Here is a 27,091-nt window from a genome sequence, read left to right on the forward strand (position 1 = left end):
AAACCATTATGCCAGCAGTAGCCTTCTTACTGAGCCATGGACGTCACCACCAATGGTGCCAAGTAATTGAAAATACTTGAAGTGGAGTATGGGACCGGATTGTGGGACTAATCCCTCTGGTTTCAGGCAGTTTCATGAAAGCTGTAAGAGATTATGCTCATTCATTCTTTAGGAAAGTAGTATTCAGACTGAACTTTAGTTTTCTCATTAATCAAAGGAAAGCAGTCCAGTCAAAGGCTCTGATGGACACAAACCACTGGTTTTTATGCAAAGAAGCCTCTCACTGAAGTAAATGGGAAGCTTGTGTCCATGAAAGCTAATTAAAGAATTTTCAGTTAGCCTTGACACCACAACCTACAAAAAACAGAAACAGAGTGAGAACAAAAGAGAGAGAGAAAGCAGCCGTAGCCCTGCTTTTAGACTAGGCCTTCATAAACTACTACAGGATAGAAAAAGAGATGTGAAAATATAATTTCATTTCTGCATTTCTAAACAATAAATAAAATACTCTACTGATTAAAAATTATTTTTTTTTTCAGAAAGTTGTATTGAAACACAGTAGTACTTGTTGGATCTTTTATAAAAGAAATCATTTTCTAATATTACAAGCATTAAGCATTTCGTGTATTCTAGACATATTTTCTTCATGCCACTTTTGTCTAGGCAGTTAATCCTTCCCTAGCCACATATCATGACCATGAAAACTTGCAGTAATTTCCATTTTTTTACAATAGAGCAATGCAAAGGCCATCAGAGCCACGTCTGGCTCCCCTCTTGATGAACTCAGAAGGAAAGCCACTCATTGTTGCAGCAGCTGTTTTTGCTTCCAAATCCAAAAGGGAACTTGAGTATTTTATCTTATTTTATATTTTGATTTAAAGGGTTTGTGATTCAAGTTTTGCTTTCAAGTCAGTGACATGGTCTTCCACATAGCATCTGCTGGAATGACTTGAATTAATGAATTTCGTTCTTATTTTGACTAACAAGCAAAAATTTCCTTGAATATAGTACTAGAGCATGTGATTATTTATGCGCATGAATTATGATTGAATAAAAAAATGCATCCTGGCAAAGACATTGATGTGATAGCTCGATCTATTTGGAGTGTGAGACACTCATCAGGGCATTATATCTTTTTCACATAAGTATTTTGTTGTTAAAATGGCTTCACAGAAAATAAGTACAGGTGTTAAGCACTAGGTTCTGGTACTTAGGCTAGTTGAATAATGCCAAGCACTCTATGAAGTTGAGACATTCAGTTTTTCCATAGGCAAACTGTTGATTGACCTTTCTTTTTTCCATTTGTAACCAATGCTTGGGGTTGCAAAACAGGGCTGTAGAGTAGTGAGATGCGGGGTGGAACATAGTGCAGATGAGCTCCTTGCAAAGCTCTGTCTCTAAAAGGCAATGAATTCATTTGAAGGGTTTTGATTTTTATGCCATTCTGGTTTTCAAACCAAAGCCACTGCCTATGCTGATATCTAGAAAAACTATTTTTCCAAGGAGCATACAGCCTTAAACAAGGTGAGGAGTATTTTGTTTAATTTTAGTTACTTAAGGCAGTAAGCATACTTCACCTGCATTATCAGACATAAAAACGCATTTTATACTTTCATGCATTAAATGAGTCTTCTCAAAGTACATGGAATTAAAAGTACATTTAAATTACAATAAACTAAGTTTGTAAAATTAAGTTTCTCCCAGTAGAGGATGACGAAGAAAATTTGATTAATTCATACACTCGACTCAATGGAATTGTAATGCTCTTTTTGCTGAGTGTTAAATAAGGCCTGGCCTTGACATTCCATATCCCAAATAGGGATTTAGTTCCTGCTATAAACTTGAGACTATTGCCCAGCACTAATGCTGTTTTAATGCCTAGTATTTCTATTTGAAATTATCCATGACCTCTTCTCTGCCTCTAGGGTGGTATACCTTGACTCAGATGGACGATATGCTATGCAATGTAACTTAACTTCTAAAGGAGGTATTTCCTGGTGGAAATCTCCACAGGAAAGCATCCTGTTTTATAACTAATGAGACTCAAAGACGGGAAGGTTAGTTATAACCATTTGAAAGTCATATGTCAGCTAATTATCAGACCTTAATGAGTTGCCCATGAAATTGGGAGTGCATATTGCTTTAATGAGACCCTTTATTCCCCAGCCTCCTTCCCTAACTTTAATCTGTTTCTTTTTTTTATTAAATAAAGCAAATAGAAATTCTTGACCTCCAAATATAGAATATAGTGAAAGAAATGGTTAGGAAAGGCCACAGAGTAAATAAGGACTTTGGACTATCTCCACAGGAGTCTCCCAGCCCCTAATTCATAAACTTTAGAAAGATGCTCACCGGCTCAGTGAGTTGCTGAGTGGGGAAGAAAGCCTGACTCCATCTCTGCCTAACCCACCCCCCATCCCTCTTATGCAATCAGAGCCAAGTCCTTTCACATCAAAGCAACTATAAAAATAAACCCAAATCTTGAGCCCTGATCAATTCATCTTGTCTACACCTTAACTTGAAAAAAAGAAAAAGAATAAAAGAAAAAAGAAAAGAAAAGGAATAAAAGCTCAAGGAGCAAAGCACAACATAGGCTTGTAATAGTTACCAGGGACCTTGGTCTAGGTATGTGTGTAGAATAGCATTGCGGCAGAGGTAAATGAGGAGAACGCCAGGTGGTTTATATTATAAAAATAACATTCTGACCCACCATGTGCATGAAACATTTCTTTCAGTTGACAGGAACTGGTGAGTTTTCTCTGAAAATTGGACTCCCAGAGCAGTCCCCTCCCCCACACCTAGCTAAGACCCCCATCCCCAGCACACACAGAGCTCTAAATTGTTCCCAACATATTTGCAGCCACCCTGACCTGTGGATAGACACGATATTAACTTGGGTGACTGAGTTCCAACGGTTGCCCTTTTTCACATCACCATCTGGAAGGAGAAAAAATGCTAATATATCCACAATTAGATAAATTGGAACACATGCAAATGTTCGTGCTTTGGTCAGGGTAGTCAAGGTTTTAAAGCACTGAAAGGGGGTCCGTTACCAACAGGGTCTGGTTTGTGGCATTCTTCGTGAAGGCTTGCTGTCAGGATGAAACCGAGGTATTGGTGACACTGACCAGAGCTGTCAGGCAGTACGCACAAACTCCGCAAGTCACTTGCTAAAAGTCGGACTCCAAGTCACAAAAGCAAAATGTTCCCAACCACCTGAATGACAGACCTAACAGCCGATAGGATTTGGGCAGGAATTCTCACCTCTCACAGAGTCATTTGGTTTTGCCACCTCCAAAGTCCCAGCTTTGGAAAACCCCGTGGGTACCATGTGCTATTGAATGAATGCCACCTAAATAACACTGACCCACCCTTGACCCCAGTGAGGATGGCATCTTCAGCTTTGAATCTGCAAATAGATACAATCTGTCACATTAGCTATTACATTACTGTTTTTGTTTGTTTGTTTTAAAATCCTGCTTCTTACAGACCGAGTTTCAACTCCTTGGCTACCATTGGGAGGCACCAATAAAAATGCGCCTAAAATGTGTTTTATACATTTTAGATCTGGAGATAATTTTTCTCCTGATGTCTTTAAAACACATGTATGAATAATTGTAGAAAGTCTGTTGTTTAAGATGGAGAGAAAGTTACTTGTATCGATGTCCTTCCATATACATTTCTAAAGAAAGCACTGTAGTTGGGATGTAAGTACAGTAAAACCTTGAGATGTAGAAACAACTACTCAACACATGTATCCTGCCTGTTTTCTAATACAAAGCATGGAAAAAAATCATGAATCAAATGAGGGCTACCAGGAAAATTACTGTTTCACGTCTAAATTGCTTCAGCTTGGCCAGAAGATGGTTCTATAATTAGTAACACACCTACAAATAGTTTTTAAAGTATTTCACAAATAAGTAATGAAAAAAACTAATTTCTTATTAGGCATTTCTATTTATAACACATACATGACTACCAAAATTTTATTTCAATTAATATAAGAACTTCTGCTAATGCTAAATAGTTAACTAGTCATTATTTTATTTCAGGACAGCCTACTGGTCAACAAATTAATCTTGGTTGAATCTCGACATTACATAGGGCGACACCCTGGAAAATAATCATAGAAGAAATAAAACCTGCTAAGCAGAGAAATGAAATTGAGACCTCAGTTAGTTAAGTCAGTAGTGCTTATGTACTTCCTAAGGACCTAATTTTAGAAGAACTGTCACAAAGGACTTTTTTAAACCTGAATGCTACTTTCCTTGACTCTTGGGTAGAAGCAGTTTCTCTAATGAGAAATTAGCATTTCTGGTGTTAGCAGAAGTGGCTTTATAATGAAGACAATGAAGCTTCTGCAGAGGCTCTTTGTAAGTCACAATGCCAGCTTTTTTACTTGTAATTTCATATTGTTTTTCTTAAACAGGGGCCCCCAAATTGTGTAAGCCTCAGGCCCCACAAAACTTGGTTCTGCTCCTGCCTGTTAGAAATGAGACATGGCAGGGGCTGAGGTTTCAGCAACGCTCCTCTAAGAGTTGTCCTGGGTCCACATGTGTCAGAATCACCTGCAAATCTTATTATATGCAGACCCCCCACCAGGACACAGCTGAAGAGATTCTGATTCAGTAGGTCAGCTTTGGACCCAGGAATACACATGTTTAACAAGTTCCCAGGTAATTGTACTATGAACACTAAAGTTTTTGAACTCTTGGTCCAAACTCCTGGCCTAGGCTTGGCAGCAATCTTCATAGTGTACCCTATAGGGTCCTGGTGGATTGTTGGTCATCTTAATCTATGATAAAATACAGGGCCAAAATGAGTTAGTCTTGGGGGGAATTTTTTATTCATCAGAGCTGGGGAAGTTTATTTTTTGTTTTATTTATTTATTTATTGAATTTTAGTACAGACAAGGTCTCGCCACATTGCCCAGGCTGGTCTCAAACTCCTAAGCTCAAGTGACCCTCCAGCCTCAGCCTCCCAAAGTGCTGGGTTTACAGATATGAGCTACCTTGCCTGGCCAGGGAAGTTTCATTTAAATGACTTTTACTCTTGAAGAGTTATCAATACTTCTTGAAATGTTAAGCAACCTTGTGTGGTAGAATTCCAACCTCTCTTGGCCCCGTACTTAATCAAGAGAGTACTTCCGGTTAGAATGAGATGCTTCCTACAAGGTAACATCTGATCTCTGGTCTAGTCACAGTTGGCCTTTCTATCTCCATTTTCCTTCTCCCTATAGTCCAGGAAAGCATCCAAAGGAGAACAATAGGAGGGAGGAGGATATTGAGATAATTTCAGCATATTCCCATCCTCAATGAGTACCATTTATCCCCACAGTGTACTGCATCTTGCTTGGCCTTTTGTTGTAAACGAACTCAAGTTTGTCATGGGAGGAGATATCCTTGTAGTCTTATATCAAAATGACCCACAAAAGCACAAAGTTGAAGCTTTGTCTAAAATACTGTACTGATTTAGGACATGCTATGTGACCTTAGGCAAATTATATATCCTCTTTATTCCAAAGTGGGTGGCCATTTCTATGAAGAGCAAAATAGCAAAGTGGTTAAAAATCTGGACTCCCAAGTCAGAGAGACCTGAGGGCAAATCTTGTTTTGTTCACATCTTAAGGTGCATAACCTTGGAGATGTACAACCTCCTTAAGCCTCTATTTCCTCACCTGCAAAATAAGGATAATAACAAAACCAACTTTATAGGATTGTTGTGATAACAAAATGCGATAATAAACATAAAGTGCTCAGCATAGTGCCAAGCACATAGTGCCAGCAATGTAGATTATTTCATTGAGACTTCTTAATTACCTGTGGTGAGCAAAGCCTTTGTATTAGTTATCTATTGCTGCATAAGATGTTGCCTGTAACCTTACAAACATTTATTGTCTCGCACAGTTTCCAAGGATCAGGGCTCTGGAAGCAGCTTAGTTGAGTGGTTTTGGCTCAAGGTCTTCTAGAAGGAGGTTGCTTTTGGTAAGCTGTCAGCTGGAGGTGCAGTCATTTGAAGGCTTGATCAAGGCTGGAGGATCAGTTTCCAATCTCACTCAGATGGCTGCTGGCAGAAAGCTTTAGTTATCTGCCATATGTGCCTTTCCATGGGACTGCTCTTAACATGGCAGCTGACTCTCCCCAAAGCCAGTGACTTCCCCTTGGTTCCACTTCTCTTACAAAGAGATGGCAAGTGAGACCACGACGGAAGCCATAGTGTCTTTTATAACCTAATACGGGAAGGGATTTGCCATCACTTCTACCATATTCTATTGGTTACACAAACGAACTCTGGTGCAGTGTAGGGGAGGACTACACAAGGGTGTGAATGCCGGGGGGCAGGGGTCACTGGGGAATCTTACCAACTGGCTACCACTGTCTTTGAATAGCTTTCCTGAGCAATGCCACAGTCACTCTTTTTTTTTTTTTTTTTTAACTTTAATTTTAGATCAGAGTCAGGAGGCTTTGAAATGATTATAGTGGTTTATAATCTACCAGCAAATGAAAGGCATCTGAACATCAAGATCAATGTCTGAGTGAGGTCTCCTGGCCACTTGGAAAGCATGTGGCTCCACATGCCTGAGAAATTCACAGCTGACTTTAGTAAAATCTTGACTTAAATATCCCAGCTCTGCACTTTCACAAAGTACAAAGGACAGAAGTTGTCTTTTATATTAACAAGTAAGAATGGTTAACAGAAAAGACATGGTTTACAAATCTATATTTATGATTAGGGCCTGGCTGAAAAATAGCAAGAATAAACTGTATAACCTGGGAAGCCTAACTGTAGCAGGAAGTTACTTTGAAATAACATCATACTTCACTCGCTCCCCAACCGATGTCTTTGACGACTGGTTTGGACACATCCATAAAATGTCCTGTCACTTACCATATTTTATTTTCTTACAGTGTTTCCCACTGTTTGATAGTAACTTTAACAGTGCCTGTTCTTACAGCAACATTCACATTCTGATTTAGATTGCAACCAAGTAGATTGCCGTTTGGTTAAATTTCTTCCCCAAGTAAAGATTCTTATGGGTTGAGAGGTCCCATTAAAAGATCCCTAGAGAAAAATATGCAGCCCTTACTGGCTGGGATTTGTAGTTCTAGAATTTAGAAGAAAGCGGCTGGTTAACATTATAGACATTTTGAAGTACTTGTCTTTCAGAAATGCCAAGAACAATAGCAAGAAAAGCCCTTTGATGGCTCAGAATTTATTTTATTTTATGTACTTATTAATTGGAACACTTTCTCTCCCATTTTAAGCAAAGATTCTGTACATTGAAATAATAAAATAAGCATCGACATGTGTCTGCCTTAAAATCTTGATATTGGTTAGGTCTCTAGTGCTTTTTCATGCTTTCTGGGTAAAGGCTCTTTCTGTTCTCTCAGCCGGGCTGCACTTTGATCTCCCAAGCAGTGCCATTTGGTTGTAAATGTATGTGGTGCTTTTGATCTAGTACTTAACTGGTCTTATTTAAAATAGATAGCTTCTTTTATCTAACTAGTGTTTACTAGGTCTCTCTCTCCATAAAAGATGGTTTAAATTGCTATTATTTAGATAGAAGTTGTTTCTGAAGAGTGCCTGGATCTGAATCTAATTCTCTAAATTCTAAAACCCCAACAGCTCTATGATAGATTTTGTAAAGCTAAATTCCTATTATAATGAGCTGTTCCTACAGATGCCAGGTAATACTTGCAAAAACATTGTTTGCTTTTTAATGGGGAACTGATTTTCCAAAGAATAATAAACATACCCTACTCTCAGGCAAAAATGGTCATCTCAAAGTGTCTAAATGCAATGACCAATTACCCATCTGAAATTCATTAATATATTTTTATATTACTAAGTTACACATACCATAGAGGGTTTATTGAAATTGTGCTCATTTAAAAAAATAAAAAGTATATATCTTTCATTCTTTTCTTTATGAGGATTTCTTGAACATTATGTCCAGTGCTTCAGTGACTTGTTTTTTAGTTTCCTAGCCTGTATTGTTGCTTATTCAGCAAACTAGGTCACAGGAGGCAGGAGACAACTAAGTCATAGTCTCTGCCTTTAAGGAGCTCACAGCTAGGAGATGGTGGAGGCAGAGCATTAGCAAACAGTTACACTGCAGTGTAGCCAATGCCTCCCTTGGACAGTGGTCCTCCAAGTCTAGACTTGAGAGTGATCAGGGAAAGCTTCCTAAAAGGGATGGCACTCAAGCTTCAGTGAAAGACTGGTGACTCAATGTCCTACAAATTTTCAGCCAAGCCCATAACACAAAGCCAATCTATCTTGTCAAACCCATCCTGGTTTCATACAAGTTGCCTAAAACTTGGAAGAGGTCTAAATCTTGAATGGCCTTGCTGTCTAAAGCTTCCCCCAAAGCCTTGTTGTGTGTCAACACCAAGAAAAAAAAAAAAACCAACTACTTTCCACAGTCTTTAGGCTGGGCACAGTGGCTCATGCCTGCAATCCCAGCACTTTGGGAGGCCAAGGCGGGAGGATCACCTGAGGTCGGGAGTTCGAGACCAGCCTGACCAATGTGGATAAACCCCATTTCTACTAAAAATACAAAATTAGTTGTGGTGGCACATGCCTGTAACCCCAGCTACTCGGGAGGCTGAGGCAGGAGACACGCTTGAATCCAGGAGGCGGAGGTTGCGGTGAGCCAAGATCACACCATTGCACTCCAGCCTGGACAACAATCACAAAACTCCGTCTCAAAAAAAAAAAAAAGAAAAGAAAAGAAAAGAAAATCACTCTTTATGATAAGTTATAATATCTTCTTCTGCCTGCCCTTAATTGTTCTGCTTTGTTAGTCTCCTGGCAAGTGTTGTTAGTTTGGTTGGTTTTTGTTATTTTTTAATTTGTGTTTGTTTTAATTCTCCTCAGCATCTTGTTCTCGCCATTTCAAAAGTCTTATAATTATTTCATCAACACACTCACCATGTACGAGCATCTCCAAGCATTGAGCCTGGCTCAGCTAGTGGAGGATGCGCAAGTAATATACAAAAACAGTATGGAGATTCCTTAAAGAACTAATAGTAGAACTACCATTTGATCCAGCAATTCCACTACTGGGAATTTACCCAAAGAAAAAAATGTCATTATATGAAAAAGACACGTGCACGCTCATGTTTATAGCAGCACAATTTGAATTGCAAAAACATGAAACCAACCTAAGTGCCTATCAACCGATGAGTGAATAAAGAAAATGGGGTACACCATGGAATACTACTTAGCCATATAGATGAACAAAATAATGGCTTTTGCAGCAACTTGGGTGGAGCTGGAGGCCATTATTCTAAGTGGAGTAACAATATTTGGAAAACCAAATATTGTGTTTTCACTTGTAAGTGGGAGCTAAGCTATGAGGATGCACAGGCATAAGAATAATATAATGGACTTTGGGGACTTGGGGGAGAAGGTTGGGATGGGGGTGAGGGATGAAAGACTGCATATTGGATACAGAGTATACTGTTCAGGTGACAGGTGCACCAGATTCCCAGAAATCACCACAAAAGAACTTATCCACATAACCAAAAAGCACCTGTATCCCAAAAACTACTGAAATAAGAAACAAAATAAAAAAGAAATACACGAGGGGGCCAGCGGCTCATTCCTGTAATCCCAGTACTTTGGGAGGCCAAGGCGGGTGGATCGCTTGAGCCCAGGAGTTTGAGACCAGCCTGGGCAATATAGTGAGAACCTGTCTCTACAAAAAATACAAAAATTAGCCAGGTATGGTGCCCAGTGCCTGTAGACCCAGCTACTCAGGAGTCTGGGGTGGGAGGATCCCTTGGACCCAGGAGGTGGGGGTTGCAGTGAGCTAAGATTACAGCACTGCACTCCAGCCTGGGTGACAGAAGAGAATCAGTCTTTAAAAACAAAAGTATATGAGGGCTCCTCCCAGGCCTGGAGGCTGGGAGAGGGGGTGGGGCAAGAAGTTACCCACAGTTGAGGACAGGATCTTTACAATATATAGGCACTACTGTTCTAGAAGGTTTGAGGGAAAATCACAGAGGACCTGGAACCTGGCTTCAGGACACTCCAACTAGGTTTGTGGAGATGGGGAGGAGAGACAGGTCTCTAGAGGACACGAGAGCGTAAGACTGGAGCATTCCTGGGACAGTGCAGAAACAGTCAACATAAGGCAGATAGGATGGAGGCAGGGATGTTGTGAAAGCAAATGAGAGGGATTTGGCTTGCTTCAGCTGGTGGTACAGAACCCTTGCTCTGTGAAACTGCAAAATGAAGTGTGATATTTGGTATTTTTCCTTTTCTTTCCCATCAGTCACCAAGAACTACTGATTCTGAGAATCATGCATTTTGGGTAGTAGGAGCCTTGGAGATCAGACAGCCTAGCCTCCCTATTTGTCCAGTGAGAAGATTAGCTCCCAAAGTTCAGGTGGTCCAGGTTTCTGAGAAGCAGAGCCAGGGGTGCCAGGCTACCCCACTAGTCAGCCACTGACCTAGGCCTGGACTTCTCTTCCTCGGACTTGTTTCCCCCCAGGAGTCCAGGATCCTAGACACTTATCCCTGGGTCCACAGGAGCCTATAGGAGAGAGGCCATCAACTCCTGGGCTCTCCAAAAGGTGTGGGCTCCAGGAACAGTCCAGTATTCATGACACTTGTCCCTCTATCTGCAACCCCAGGAACCATGCCAAACCAGAACTTGAAAAATGGGAGTTGTTAGTTGTTCAGAGACAGGGAGGACAGAAAAGAATCAGGATGCATCGACCAGATCCATATGAGCCACAGAAAGCCAGTCTAGCAGGATGGAGAACAATATTATATTTGAGAGGAGTGAATTTTTTATGAGTCACTAATCATAGGCTGCCTGTGGCCCTAACTTCAGGAAGGTTTGAATGGAGTATGTCCCACCAAAACCACATGGATTGAGAGCAAGGGAGAAAGCCTAGTCCTCAAGAAAATCAGATAACTGTTACCAGAAGGAAGGTGGGGGACAAATGTTGGAAATGCAAAAGCAATAGATATTGACAGCAGCACCCTTGTACTAACCTGGAGATAAAAATGTCTGGCCGGCATGTTCTCATAAGTGCTACTATGTGCCAGGTATTTCCAGTGCTTTATCTATATTAACCAATTGATCCTAACCTCAATCCTACTATATTCCCATTTTATAGAGGAGGAAATTGAGGTGCAGAGAGACTAATGAACCTACTCAAGGTCTTATAGTTAGTAAATGCCAGAGCTGAAAGCAGTCTGACTCTAGAATTTGTGTTCTTAATTATTGTGTTACAAGTATTTCCAGATTCCTTGCTTTTCTCCTTTCCTTACATCTTTTCCTCTGAAATAGGGATTTGAGGAAGGCCCTGATAATGAATATAAATTATCTAGCACACAATAATAGCCATTATTAATTTATCGTTACTCATTAACAGAGTATGCAAAGCTTCTGACATATAGTAGACATTCAAAGACTATAAAATAAGGCAATAGGTAACTGAAGATCAACCAAGACATTTGCATGGACTCTGGAACTGAAGGAAAATCTGCGTGACCTTCAGGGAGATTAGCAATGTATATGAAAAGAATAGATGCAGACAGCAAATGCATAAATAGAAATGTCCAGAGACCCATTGATGCGGGAGTGAACTGGTGAAATGCTAAATTCTCAAATGACTCCTTTTCTCCTTCCCTTCTCCAGTGCTGCTTAAGTAGAGCTGAGGCCAGGCGGGATGCAGCTAAAGTGGCCCTGATCAACTCCCTCTTCAACGAGCTGCCCTCTCGCAGGATCACCAAGGAATTCATTATGGAAAGTGTTCAGGAAGCAGTAGCCTCCACCAGCGTGAGTACCCACCCGGGAGGGCAGGAGATGGCTGCACTGAGAATTCTGAAGCATTTGAATCTTGAGAGATGCTAACATGAGCAAATTCTTATTTTAAGAATTCTGTAGATTCATTTTTTACCCATTAAATTGTTAATTTTCAGAAAAAAGAATACTTAAATTGGAAATCATAAAATTCACACATCTCAATAATACTTTTTACTCTCCCTCGATCACAATTAATCATGCTTTAAATCAAGGTAGATCGTTGGATCCACCTGGATATGTTTAAGTGAATGCTTATTGAGGAGTGTTGACTCTTTTAGGGCTTGAGAATGCAAACAGTGGAATACTCCTTTAATCTAGTGGAAAACTAGCTCCATTTTCCCCAAAGTTGAAAGATCGTGAAAAATCATCTGAAGTGTTTACTGAAAGTGTGAATTCCCCAGCCAGTGTGGGGCCCTGCAATCTGCATTTTTAAGGAAACATGGACTGTTTAGATATGGGAAAAACTATATGCCCAATATGTGTTAGCTATTAGAATTACTATGGTTAATATCAATTACCTCTGCAGAGAGCACTGAAAATTTCTGTAATTAACACAATTAAATGCAAAGTGCTTTAAAAGCAAAACACCCTGTCTTAAAAATTAGATAGGATTTTTTTTTTTTTTTTTTGCAATACAGGACAGGGTATTGTCCCATGAATGATTTGGAGCTCCCAACTCCCATTGCTTCCAAACTATAAGCCAGGAAAGAAGCCTTGGGTCCCCACCTGTGGCAAGTGTCTCCCTGTGTGTGCTCAAGGGCAGGAACCTGGCATTACCAAAGGGATTAACCACCTCTGGCTTGCCTTTAGCACGGATAAACCCCACCTGAGATTTCCTTCTCTGTTTCCCTTAACTAGGAAGGCTCCGTCATTCTGGTGAAGCTGCTGATGATGAAGGAAACACTATCAGACTAGATGTGACTCTTTTCCCCTCATAAATCTTCTTATCACATAAAGGAGAGCTAAGGAAGGAGCAGGAGAAGAAGGGTGATTGACTTGGCTGGGAGATGCCAGGGAGTTCTGTTCTATATCTGGTCTGAGGATGAAAGGAAGCCTTTATTTTCCAGTCCTGTAAATTTCAAGTGCTTTTGAGGAAGAGAGGTTAGGAAAATTATGCCTGATTTATATAAGTGTGAAATTTACTCAGGAGTAGGGAAGGGCCCTCAGTGTAAAAGTAATTTATCATTTTTTAAATGGAAATTTCTAAGGAAACAGATTATATATGGTTGCATGCTTCTAGATGGATTTCCTCTGGGATATTTAAAAAGCCAACATAAATATTTCAGCAGCGGTGTGTTAATGTTATTGCATTCAAAAGCTATAAATTTGCTGCTATCTGATGCTGGCACTTGTTTGTTCAGTCTCACAAAGTCACCATTGCCCACCTTCCCAGGAATCCGTGTGCATAGGACACGGAAGGGCTGGCCCAAAGGCCATACCAGAGTTGTGTTAGCTTCTTAGCAGCACTCCCCACACCCAAATTGAAAGGGAATTTCATTTCTGCCCATCACCCACCCACCTCGTTTCCTAAAGATTAAGCGGTACAGGAGTGAAAAAATATAAACCATGATCCATGTCTCCAGGCCAAACACCAGCATATTACGAAAAGCTCCTATTAAGAATCACAGCAGTAAAATATGAATGGTCCATACAACTGACAAATTCTTTCCAAGTCAATTATGTAATACTGCCTGGTTATCATTGGAATCAGAGCAAAGTCAGTGTTTCAAGATTTCAATAACCAATGAAGGCAGCCTCGGAGCTCAGCCATGCAAATGTTAACACCACCACCACCAACACCCTGTGCGATAATACAGAAATGTCTTCCTTTGGAAAATTATTCTATCAGCGAGTATGTAACAATTAGCATTCTAATTAAACGCTCAATTCAAATTGATTACAAAACCCTCAAATCAACTGGAGACTTGGTTGTAGAGTGAACATCTGTTCAGGTTAGACCAAAAATAGAAGGCTTGCTGTGTGGTCACAGAATTAATTTGTGACCATTCAAAGAAGAGGAGGAAAAATCAGTAATTTTTCTTTTTCTGCTTGCTTTCCCAAGGGCACTTTAGATGATGCGGATGACCCCAGCACCAGTGTTGGAGCCTATCACTACATGCTGGAGTCAAACATGGGGAAGACCATGCTGGAATTTCAGGTACCTGCCTGCCTGCCACATATTTATTTGATTATCCAATCCAGAAGCCTAAGAGAAATGCAACACTTATCACTAATATCTCCTGACCCAGTAATCTTTTGGTATTAAGTGTTTTTGGTCATTTTAATTTAACCCTCCTGGAATCCAGCATGGTAGCCCCATCTCGGCCACATCTCATACGCCTAAACAAACACACAATCGGGGAACAATCTTTGCTTTTATAAAGGAAAGCATAAGACAAATCTAAGAAATTGGTGAGGTACACCACATGCTTATGTTTCAGTACAAAGCTCCCCCCTAAACCAATGAAAACAGTTTGACATGTTGGTTGTTACCATCTGCTTCTTAATTTTCAAGTCCTATAACTTCTGAAAGTTCCTGCAGTGCATATTAAACAAAATCCTCCTTGGGTCTGGTTTTCTATTAAACAAGTTCTGTCACCTCCTATCATCAATGAAATAAAAAAAAAATTAACAATCTGTAACTCCTTTTCATCCACTGCCAACAAATGATAACAAGAGCTGAGGAACTATATTGCCTATTATTTCTAAAATATATTGTTATGTTAGTAACAACAATAGTAATAACAGCTGACACTTATGGATGCTTACTTTGGCCCATGCTTAGCATTTAACAAACAGTGTCATAATTTAACACTCACAATAACTGTATGAGGTAAATAATATTGTTATCCTTATGTTATCATTGAAGCTAGGGTTCAGGATCAGGCAGTCTAATCTCTGAGCTCACACATCTGACTATTATTCTATATCAGGCTAGACAGATAGAATTTTAGTAGTGATTGGGCATGAAATGTGCTTCCCTTTAAAAAACTTAACTCCAATGCAGTTGAACATCCGTACACATGCAATGCTGGTAGGAATCAGAATGCAATATGACAAAAAGACTTCACCCTTAGAAATTCTGTTTTCTTTTTTTGTTTTTGAGATGGAGTCTTGCTCTGTCGCCCAGGCTAGAGAGCAGTGGTGCGATCTCGGCTCACTGCAAGCTCCGCCTTCTGGGTTCACACCATTCTCCTGCCTCAGCCTCCCAAGTAGCTGGGACTACAGGCGCCGGCCACCACGCCCAGCTAATTTTTTGTATTTTTAGTAGAGACAGGGTTTCACCATGTTAGCAAGGATAGTCTTGATCTCCTGACCTCGTGATCCACCTGCCTTGGCCTCCCAAAGTGCTGGCATTACAGATGTGAGCCACCGCATCTGGCCTTAGTCATCCAGTTTTATTCTTAAGTAGCCATGGTCTTACTGACCTTTGACGTAGCCTGTCTTGGTTAGGAAGCAACAAGGTATCCTTTAAGCCTAGTGGATGGGGCACATGTCAGCTCAGTGGCTGTGACCCAGACTCTGCAGTGGGTTGGCCAGTTCGAGCCTGGCTCTTTTCCTTACCTCAAAATCTATTTCCTCGTTTGGGTGTAAATCAGGGAGAATAACAGTACCTTCCTCAAAGTGCTATTGTGAGGATTAAATGGGATGATATGGGTAGAGTCCAGAAGAGTGCCTGGGGTATAATGAATGCTCAGTGAAAATGAACAACCATTATTATATGTATTTCTGAAGGAGTCTTTGCTTGAAACGCCAGAGGCTACTGGATGGATTCCATTGACAACTCTGTCTAACCTAGCTCTATTTGAACCTGCACAAAATGGTTCAGGGCCCCTATTGTAGGATAAAAGAGTCGATCTGTAAAAGGTCCTTTTTTTCATAACAATCTAAAACTAAACAGAGGAATCATACTTTTAAAAAGAGGTACTTTTTTCAAGAGAAAGAACATAAACTGTAAAAAATCATACAGACCTATGTGTGAAGTCTGCTCTGCCACTCGCCATCTGTGAGCTTGTCCATCATCTGTGAGCTTGTCCATCATCTGTGAGCTTGTCCATCATCTGTGAGCTTGTCCATCATCTGTGAGCTTGTCCATTCTGAGACTCAGTTTTCTCATCTATAAAACAGGAATACTAATGCCCATTTTGTGGAATTTTTGTGGGACTTAAGTAGTGTAACATTTATAAAGCATCTGGCATAATGCTTCCCCAAGCAGGAATTTCATTTAATTCCTGTTCCCCCTCCAAATCATATTGTAGTTCTTTCATTATGGAATGAACATTGCCTGCCCCAGTACACAGTAGCTTGTATGTGATTTAGCGTTATTTTTGGAAAAATTAAGAATGATTTTGATTGTGATTGGTTTCGTCTACCAAAGATGGAGGAAGGTGAGATTTTAAAAAAATTCTTAAAATTCCTTCCAAGTACTATGAAAGGCTCTACTCAACCCTCTTTTAGTAATACTTTAATTGCTTTGCTATAGGCTATGTGTTTTCTGTGTGGTCTGTAGTAAGGTATTTAAATTTGTGAAATAATAATTTGAATCCTACTGTGGACATGCTTCATAAATTCTCCTAAAGGAGTCTGGGTACAGGATGGAGACAAAGGAAGAGGAAGATGTGAGGGCAGGGAAAATCCAAACTCCCTTCCCCAGTAGGGATACCGGCAACCCAGGAGGAGGGCCTGTGGAGCGCATCCCTTTTCCTTCCACCAGCCCTAGCTTGCCTGCTGGGACCTGGCACATTCCTTAGTGGCCTGGGTTAAATGCTTTCGCTTGTGTCTACACATAATGGGAATTGCCCACAGACCTGGACTGTTTCTGCCGCCAACACAGCAATTCAGTACCCCTGGTGGGTAATAGATGTGTGTTTGTATCTAGCTATGGATGACTCTACCATATAAAAACAAGCTGGTGTCTCCAGACTGCCCTCGGGCTTTCGCGGGGCGGGAGGGGGGTGGGGGCGTCCTGCAGCCAGCACTCAGAGGAAACATGATAGGCCTCTGCTTACCTTCACTTCGTGGGAGGGAAGCCGGGATGCCTGTTTCGAGGTAGCTTTGCCACAGAGAAAATTGCCTGCTGTTTGCGGGGAAGGCTGGGAGCAGTACTAGTCACTGGGTCTTGTCAAGGTCGGATTCTAGGCAGACGTTGACTGAAGCTGGTTAATATATTTATTCTGAATCCTAATGCAATCCAAGGAAGAGTTGTTTATTTACATCTGCTAAATTTTCCAGGTCGCCTTTTAAAACCTCATCCCATAAACAAATTTCCTCTTAAATCCATTCTCTTGGGTGGGGAGATGGTGCCCACCTGTTTTTCAAGTTCTCCATTTACAGTGTTTGTTTTTCTTATTTCTGATGAATCACAGAGCCAAACCTGTCTCCTAGAAAGAGTTCCAAAGAGAAGCAGTGAGCATTTTCCCTCTACGAAGTAGCTGAAAAGCCAAACATTGTTTCTAACAGAGGCAACACCAGGAAAGGCTGTGAGGACAGAGCCCCGTTGTTGTCTGTTTAAATGAAATGAATGACAAAATAAACCAGGAAAGCTGCAGAGTGAGAGCTGCAACCGAAATTTTCCCCGAAGAGGAAAGAAAATACACAGCTTGATTCTTTGTTCTATATTAAATTTACTCTGCTGGTCAGGACCAGCTGGATAATTTGCCAGGCCCAGTGCAAAATGAAAATCTAGGGGCCCTTGTTGAAAAATTACCAAGAATTTCAAGACAGCAGAGCACTAAACAAAGCAGGGGCCCTGTACAGCGGCGCAGACCTCATGCCCGTGAAGCCGGGCTTGCCCTGAGACAGAGCCACAAGAAGAGACCAGACAAGGGCTAGGCAAGTGAGGCATTTGTCTTGGGTACAAAATTGAAAGGGATGCATAAAAACTTCATAATCAAGATGAATATTATAATGCATTATTTTTAAACTCAAAATTCATGCAAAAAATGCACGATAAACAAAATATCAGAATTATAAATAAAAGACCATGAACATGTATAATTGGCCCCACTCACTTTAAATCTTGCCTCACCTGCCTCACCTTATGAGGCTAACTTGTTTTTCTGTTGGTCTAGGTGGGCCCCTCAGGCTTCCAAATTACCCTACAAACCAAACACCACACCCCAAAAGACTTCAGTGAGGAGTATGACAGATCCTACAGGAAAAGACAACACTAATGTCCTTTATTTAAAAAAAATTGTGTATATATTCTTTTTTTTTTTCTGAGACAGGAGTCTTGCTATTTTGCCCAGGCTGGGCACAAGCTCATACTCTTCCTGCCTCAGCCTCCCAAGTAGCTGGGACTACAGGCACATTCCACTGGCACCTGGCTACACTAACTTCCTTTAGAGTAACAGACCTTCTCCAGGTAGAATACGAGCCAGCAAACACCAGGCAGCAAAGAATCATGGGAAAACTGGCAAGCGGAACTCCACAGCAGCCCTCTCCTTCCCACTCTGCAATCATGCAAGGATTTTCAATGGAATCAGTCAGAGGCATGCAAAGATTTTCTGGAGTTGAGCCAAGAGCTCAAATAGTTTTGGGAAAATTTGAAGAGAGTGAATTTGGTCTTATGAGGGGAAATAAAGAAGTGAGACAGAAAATATGTGAAAATATTTAAATATACTTTATATAATGATAGCAAGATGAATATCTCTACAGAGGACAAAAACTAGATGGGGATATAACGTACGAAGTTGGAAAGGAGGTCATCTTCCCGAGGGAATTTTAAGAACAAGAGCAACACTGAGGAAGTGGCAGTTGTGTTACTGGAGAGAAAAAAATAAAGCTGCTTCATGACGGGATAGAAATTTAGACAAACCAGAGATGGTGAGGAGGTTGACCTTCATCCTGGAGACAAAAACAGTTCAAGTCTCTTTGGGGACATTTTTGAAAGATGAAGGTTGTCAAGGGGCATGAGAAAGGGTTTTGGTTCTGTTCACAGAAGAGCTGTGAATTCTAAAGTCTTAGGAGATTTTCAGGGTGGAATGATAGTCGCTTATGGGGCGGGGAGAGCAGTTAGTGTATAGATAAGAAAGAGAGCCCGGAAGACCCCAGAGGAAGAAGAGTATGTTTCTAAGACAACAATTATCAGAGGATGGAATTAAGAGCCCTGTTAGCAATAGGCTGTTTCTCAAACTGGGCCACACGGATGCAAGAACAATGCCAAGATAGCTAGCTATAGGAAGCCACAAAATAAATCCCATATATGTGTCTGAGTTCTCAACTTTACGTAAAGATTTAGGGTGGTGGGGATCAGATGGAGGAGTGGAGTCTCACTCACTTGCCCAGGCTGGAGTGCGGTGTCGCGATGGCAGCTCACTGAGGTCTCCGTCTCCCAGGTTCAAACAATTCTCCTGCCTCAGCCTCCCGAGTAGCTGGGATTACAGGCACCCGCCACCACACCTGGCTAATTTTTGTGTTTTTTAGTAGAAACAGGTTTTTACCATTTTGCCCAGGCTGGTCTCCATCTCCTGACCTCAAGTGATCCGCCTGCCTCAGCCTCCCAAGTGCTGGGATTATAGGCGTGAGCCACCGCACCCGGCCAATATTTGTTTTCGCTTTTCTAAAAATGGACATATACAATTGAATACAAAATTTGAGTGGATTTTTATGAGACATAAAACCAAAAAATTTTTCTTATTTACAAATATTGTCACTCCTGTTACATCATAGAGACTGGTTCCCAAATATTAAAAAAAACCTTCGTATTCATTTTTATGGCTTCAAAGTATTCAGTGAGTTGATTTGTTAGTATGGTAGGAAGGGCAACACAAATTTGCCCTCCTCAGCCACTGAGGCTACTTTGATGGAACGCCAGAGAAGAACAGCAGTGACAGTCAGATTGGACAGGATTTGATTTCTAGAACAAAGCACTCTCACTTTTTCAACTTAGCATAGTGATGTGATGAAGTGAAAATCTGAACAAGGGCAGGAAGATGTGGAGGAGAGGGGCCAGGAGGGGGCAGCATCCCTGGGCACGGGACCCAGGACCCTGTGCAGACATGGAGGTCTCCATCTGGGGCAGAAGGAGCAGCTCAGCTGGTATTCATGTGTGTTTTAATTAACAGACACAAGTGGTTTTGCTTTTACTGAGGTGTCTGTGGGCTCTTAGAGTGCTTACTGTGCAGTGAACTTAGACAAAATGCCAAACTGGATCTCTGACAGAAAAGAAGTAAAACATTTCATTCTAATGGCAATTTTAGACATGAGAGAAGTGCTATTTGCTCTTCTAATAATCTGATAGCTTTAAAATTTACCAAATAATTTTAAGATGCCTAAAACCTGACTATGAATCTCCTGATTTTCATACGAGAACCTCTTCCCGAGCAAGCAGATGTAAAGACAGTTAATTAAAGTCAGCTTTTTTGTTTTGTTTTAAGAGAGAAAATATTATGTTGCCCAGGCTGGTCTCAAACTATTGGGCTCAATCAATTCTCCTGCCTTAGCCTCCCAAGTTGCTAGGACTATAGGCACACACCACCGTGCCCAGCTAAAAGCTTTTTTGAATGAGCAATAGGACATCTGTCTATGTTAAGTTTTCATAACTATTTTTAAGACATGAAAGCTCCTTGATTGTATAGAGTTATTTTTCAATAATTTCAATAACTGTAGGCTATTAATCCACAATAGATGTATCTCTGACAAAAAAAAAAAAAAAAAAACTATAAGTGAAATGCAAATAATTTCAGTGGAAAACTCATTATAACCGCATTAGGAAAATGAAAATCTTCAGTATACCTTAGCTTACCGTTGATATCACAAAAGGCAAGGAAATGATGGTGCTGATAGTCTGAATGCTGTGCTTAGCCCTGGCCCTTGGATTTGGAAACCATGGGTGAGTTTTAATGTCAATACAACCTTATTGTATACATTTCAAGGCATTTTTCTTGACTGAATTTATAAATTTAGGAGTATTGAACAGTTTCTGTAGTTTGTTCATTATATGTTTTATATTGACAAAAGACAAAATAATAATAAATTTAGTTTAACGATCTAGCTGACTTTTACTTGCAATTTTAGAATTGGGTAACACCTCCTTCTGTAAAACAGAATGAGTGTTCCGATGGGCTGAGCAAAGGAAGTTGGCTTTAGGCAGAAAAGGGCTGAAGAAGGAAGAAACAGAGGACAGAAATGGATTGGTCATTTCATAGTTACTTCTCTTGTAAAGATTAAAGCAGACGAGACTTCTTTATTATGCTGGCTAAAACTGGCTTGTTTGGGGATTTGGGGATATTTATTTTTGGGCTTAAATTTTTGAGAGTTAAATTGTTTTCTTTAAGATATAACATAGTCACGTGATTCAAAACTCAGTAAGTTTTGCAAAATAATGTCACAAGAAGGTCTCCCTCCTATTCCTGTCCCCTAGGCATTCCTCTGGTATTCCAGAGACAGCTAACGTTACCAGATCCTTTTGTATCTTCCTAGAACTCTTCTAGGCATTTACAAGCAAACATGTATATAGCAATCTTCTTAATCAAATAGTAGCACACATTACACACTGTTGTGTAACTTGCTTTTATTTTAACACATCATAGAATTCTTTCTATTTAAACTTATGGAACATTCTCATCCTTTCTTTGTGATTGCAAAGTGTTCAGTAGTATAGATATATCATACTTTAGCCATTCCTCTAAAAGTGACCATTTAAGATGCTCTCAGTCTCCAGCAATTTTTAAAAATGATGCAATGTAAAACCTTGCCTATACACTATTTCTCAGATGTCCTGGTATATTTAAATAACTTCTTGAGTGTAGAACTGTTCAGTGTATTATTTTTAATGCTGAAAGACATTTGTCAAATATTTAGCCATTTCATTACACAAGTAAAGTAATGCTGTGGATATAGCAAAGCAGGGAGAGAAGAATGTTTCAGAAGCCTGGGGACCCTGGGCTTGGGAAAGTCCCAAAGTGTTGTGACAATATTGTGTATTCTGTTTCCTGATATATTTGGGAATTAAGAGTTATGCCCTGCTCAGCTCTCACCAACGCACATTTCGGATTTGGGACCAATGATAGTTGTTTGGGTTTTGTAGGAGCTGATGACCATTTTCCAACTATTGCACTGGAATGGAAGCCTAAAAGCCCTTCGTGAAACAAAGTGTTCCCGACAGGTAAGATTTTCTAATCAAGTCTGGTTCGTGTTGTATGAACTAAGCAGGTGGCTCATGATCTTCCTAGGAGATTTCCTTTATTCGGATTTTTCCGAATATAAATTTGGTAACTTATTTATTAAGAGCAGAGGACACATGAAGAAATATATGGAACAGCCCCACTGAGTCAGGGACTGACCAAATATACACACTAAAAAGAATGTGGGCACAGGACTGATTTAGGTACTTGTACTGAATGCAAACCGAAAGGATCATAAAGGCAGACAGCTTCTAAAGAAAATCCTGGATCTGCTCCATACGCCTCCCCTGCCTCCCTGGAATGTGTGCCCTCTTGCACGTTCTGATGCAGAAACTTGAAAATGCACTGCTTCTGAAACCTCGTCGCTGGAGAGTGGCCAAGTTGGTGGCCGGAGAAGAGTATTTCCTACTCCTGCCAAAAGTCCCCAATAAACAACAGAAATGATTAGAAACTCTGACAAGCCGGCATTTAATCACCCCCGTTTTTTTTGGGTTAGAAGTTTCTTCTTTATTTTTCAGAGACACGGTCTCGGTCTCACTATTTCTTTGTTATTTATGAGAAGCACCCTTCCCCCTTTTTAAATAGCTAATGTAAACCCCCTCCTGTGTATTTAATGGTTTTCACCTGTTGTTCTCCAAGATTTATCCTTCCTCTACCCACCGTTAGAATGTGAAAGATGGTAGTTTATTTCTGAGAATTTCCTAGTAGGAATTGGTATGAGGAAGAAAGCCTCTAGCAGTCAGCAAGGTAAGGGTGGGTGTAAGCAGCTTTCCATGCACTGCAGCCCCTGGAGATTTTAGTTGTTCTTTGCTTAGAAAGTCTAGGTTTCAGATGTCAAAGATGGAAAAGAAATGAGTAGCTGACAATGGCTTTGGGTTTTTTTTTTTCCTTTTCCTTTGATTTTACAAAAGGCCTTTGAAATATGCTGGTTGGGTTATAAACACTTTTCCATGATTGTTTTTAATTTGTTAAGGTCATAAATGCATACCATATGTTCTTGAAAATAAAAATAAGCAATGCATTCGCTCCACATGATCAACTCTGCATATGATGTTATTATGTATTGACAAATTTTTCACACAAGAATCAACAGGCAGTAACTAATTTTTAATTATTTGCAAAAGTAAAAGACAATGTACCATGAAGGTATCATTATGATATCAATAATGGAGATATCTACCTTCCATCATACATTTCTAAACTCCCTTCTGTATTTACTGTGAGACAGTTGGACCGTCTCCCTTGTGCTAATACCACAGTTGATTCTCCTGGTTTCTAAATGATACTCTGAGATGCCCTTAACTAAGAGCTTCCTGCTTTCTTCAGTGGATTTGACCAAATGCCATTCTGCCCAAATCCCTCTGTAGAGCTACTTCCCTCTCTTTCCAAAGGAAGTAATGCTGGGCAACAGGGTTCAATGAATAAATGAGGTCATATTCATACCAGTTGTTGTAGGAATGTATTTTCAGTGAATGGCTTGTATTTCTAGAAGTGGCAGAGCTGTGTTTGGTGAACATTATTGAGTCACTCCGGTGATGTGTTTTGACTCAACCTGGAGTGGTGTGCTTTGCTAGGCCAACTTAGCCCTTCATTTCCTTTACAGAAGTAAACCACTGGGTTTTGGTTTCAGTTTTTGAACATGAGAGAGGTTGGGTTGTTGATAAAATCCTAATGGACGTGGGAAGCAGGGGGAGGCATGTGGACAGGTTTCTTTGTTGCTCTTTATTGACACCCTGGACTTTGTTTCTTGGCCCCCAGGAAGTCATCTCCTACTATTCTCAGTATTCTCTAGATGAAAAGATGCGCAGCCACATGGCCCTAGACTGGATCATGAAGGAGCGGGAGTCACCAGGAATTGTCTCTCAAGAGCTACGAATGGCCCTGAGGCAGTTGGAGGAAGCCAGGAAAGCAGGACAAGAACTACGGTTTTACAAAGAAAAGAAAGAAATCTTGAGCTTAGCCCTGACTCAGATCTGCAGTGACCCTGACACTTCCTCACCCAGTGATGACCAGCTGAGCCTTACAGCCCTGTGTGGCTATCACTAGCAAGGCCAAGCCCCGGGTGCCCTCAGTGATGGCAGAGGCCAGACTCTAACATTAGGAATCTCAGCGCAGAGGTCCTCAGAGGCTCTAGCATCTCTAGCTACTACCGGAAGGCTCTCCTAACCCTCTCCACACATTCCATTTACAGAGTATGAGAGTTGTAGGACCCTTACAAGACCCAACAAGCCACTCAATGCATTTTTTCCATCACACTCTCAATAGTTCCAGCTCAGGATGAAAGGATAGACACAAAACTGTTCGAAAAACATTTCCAGGCCTGGCTCCAACCTAAAGCCTGATTGACATGTGCCTTGCTAGATTATATATGTTGTTTCAAAGAATAGTCCAATATAGCATCCCCCAAAAGAACAGCAGCCAGAACTAGGTAAAGTAGCATGATAGCAGTTTTAAAAGATACTTAGGATTAAATAAATAATATGGATTGTTTTTAAAAATATGTAAGGATCAGAGTCTCTTTCTAAGCTTTGTAAGCTAAGCAATAGTTTATGTCCCACTAGATACACTGCAAAGCTACAGTGGGGATTTTATCTGGGCATCTCACCATCAAAGATCTTGAAATAGTAATAGTATGAAAATACTAGATAAAACTAATGTTTAAAATGCTTTTGTAATAATAATTTTTTAAAACCCATGCTCTTCCATATATGGGGATAAATATCACCTAGAAAAGTAGCCTCACTCTTATTCCTCAAGAATATCCAACTTTTATGAGTCTTGCAATCAATTATGTTCATTTTTAATTTGCAAATAGATAACCTGAACTAATTTGTTCTTATTTTTTGCCACTGCAAACATATATCTACAGGGAGAAAAATTAATGGCATTTCAAAGGTTAAAACATTTTGAAAAATTATTAGCATGTGACAAAGAATGCTTGCATTTGATTAGTTTCACCAGCATTTGAAAGAAGGACTCTTTAGCTCTTTTTGTTATTCAAGAGCATAAGCAACCAGTAGCTCAAATGTAGTATCATTATTAAGTTTAAGTCACTGGAATCTTCTTTAAAGGAGGGATAAGACATTGCCATCTCTAATTGACTCATCTGTATGGGTCAATCCACTGATCAGAAAATAAAAAAAATTTTTTTTTTTTTTTTTAGTAGAGATAATATTTCATCCTGTTGCCCAGGCTGGTCTTGAACTCCTAGGCTTAAGCAATCTGCCTACCTCTGCCTCCCAAAGTGCTGAGATTACAGGCGTGAGCCACCATGGCTGGCCTAAACTAATTTTTAGATAGTTCCTGGTCACTCAAATTTAAGAATGTCAGCAATGTCAATTTTAAATGCTCATAGGTATTTCCTTATCTATAACATGAAAATGATTATTCTGCATTTTATCCAATAGTCCAAATTAAAGAAAATATTTTTCTCAATTTAAAATAATTTCTTTTTCTTTTGTTTATGCAAGTGCATACATGCTTCACTGAAAGCAAAACCATTATAATTACATTAAAGTTTATAAAATAAGATATTTTAACTTCATATCTAATAAGTATGTACAAAGGTAACTATCACTCCTTAAATTCACATGAAAACTACTGTAACTGATCATGTATTTTGGAATTAGACTTGATAATAAAAGATTATCATGTATCACATATCTCACACCAGGGGAACATTTAGCTACATAATTGTCCCACTTTAATATCTTTTAAAGGTAATAGTAATTTTTGACACATTTTATTTTAAAATATTATTTAAACAAAAGTTACATTCCTCTCCACAATGAGGCTAAATGTCACTTAGGAAAGAACTTTATTCCCTTATATTCCTGAAAAGGAATCAGAATTAACATTTTTATGTTGAATAAATTTTAAAATCTAGGAAACATTCTATTTAACTTTTTTCATAAAGCCATTACTCTTTACATTGCCATTTCCAAAAAGCTACAATTTCCCATGTTGGATGTGATTAAAGTTAGGCACACCTTTACTACATTAGCAGCCTTTGACAATGACTTCCTCAAATTGACACCATCTTAATTAGATGCAGGGACAGGGATCGGATGGTATGATATCAAATTTACTTTCTGTCCTACAAGTTAAAAACTGTACCCATTCTGTAAATTGAAAATAGAGGTTCTCCCTTGGCCACTGTCAGTTTTTCCTGACTGGTCAAAACTGCCCATTCTTCTTGGAATGGTATGGAAGCTTCAGCAAAAGACGTAAAAGTCAGAATCTTTGATGGTTCCTTGAATGCTCATTTGGTAGTAAATCAATTTCAGCTGAGACATAAGGGCTGCCAGTACATCATATAAACATCTTTATAGCCTAGAGAAAAGAAGGTTGAAGAGCAAAGCAGATTTTTTTTTCCTTTTCTATATCTTGTTCTGAACAACACACTGTGATAAAGGGGACTAGAGTGGAAGATTCCCTATTTAAACACATGAAGCTCTGGATCCTAGCCTTTTTTGGTTATAAACCCTTTGAGAATCTGATAAAAGCTATGGATCATCTCCTAGGAAAATCGAACAAAACATATACATTCACGTTACACAGTTCCAGAATATATGGACCCCCCAAAGACCATGGATTGCCCTAGGAGATCCTTAGATTCTTGTTTAGAACTGTTGATTTTGAACACAACATACAGTGTCAAAGTTTACATCAGTGATCCACCATAACTCAGACATAGCCCAGGTAGCCTGTTTCTAACACAACTGTCATAATTCTGAAATCCAAAATTGCACTGTGTTTGACAGGAGTTAGTTTAATTTCCACAAAATCCAAATTTACCGTATTATTGTTTTTTAAAAAGCAGTTTAGAGCAAACTAGTCGCTAAACTCGGGTGAATGGGACAGAAAGTACAGATTTAATAAAGTCGTACCTCTAATGTTCAGAATTTGGTTGTCTATTTGTTCAAAGCTATAGTTCACTCCTATTTTTGCTGTTAAATTTATTTACCTATTTCTAGAAAAGGAAAATAATTAAACCATAGATATTCCTGAAATGCTGTACCTGTATCAACTATGAATCTGATCAGCTAAGTCTCCGGAAAAAGAGAATCAAAAGGATAAAGGTTTAACACTTTTCTGTTTCTTTAGAGAAAGTTTTCAAAGCCAGAGGTGGTGTAGT

The 27,091-nt window shown here is 39.8% G+C and overlaps 1 protein-coding gene and 1 long non-coding RNA gene across 2 annotated transcripts in view; one reads left to right on the forward strand and one right to left on the reverse strand.

The window, feature by feature from the left end:
- LIX1 (limb and CNS expressed 1) overlaps positions 1–26,855 on the forward strand; it is a 50,897-nt gene extending 24,042 nt beyond the window's left edge. The window contains exons 3-6 of the mRNA XM_050795415.1: positions 11,660–11,800; positions 13,890–13,985; positions 21,858–21,935; positions 23,713–26,855. Of these exons, the coding sequence (XP_050651372.1) occupies positions 11,660–11,800; positions 13,890–13,985; positions 21,858–21,935; positions 23,713–24,000 (603 nt within the window). The 3' untranslated portion in view covers positions 24,001–26,855. The remainder of the gene's footprint in view (positions 1–11,659; positions 11,801–13,889; positions 13,986–21,857; positions 21,936–23,712) is intronic.
- On the reverse strand, positions 15,867–17,239 carry LOC126957481 (uncharacterized). Its single transcript, XR_007726786.1, has 3 exons — positions 17,136–17,239; positions 16,837–17,008; positions 15,867–15,944 (listed from the first exon to the last, which is right to left on the reverse strand). It is a non-coding gene; the product is annotated as an uncharacterized LOC126957481 (long non-coding RNA).
- Positions 26,856–27,091: the final 236 nt, after the last annotated feature.

This window comes from Macaca thibetana, chromosome 6 (assembly GCF_024542745.1).
Source record: "Macaca thibetana thibetana isolate TM-01 chromosome 6, ASM2454274v1, whole genome shotgun sequence".
Taxonomy (NCBI): Eukaryota; Metazoa; Chordata; class Mammalia; order Primates; family Cercopithecidae; genus Macaca; species Macaca thibetana.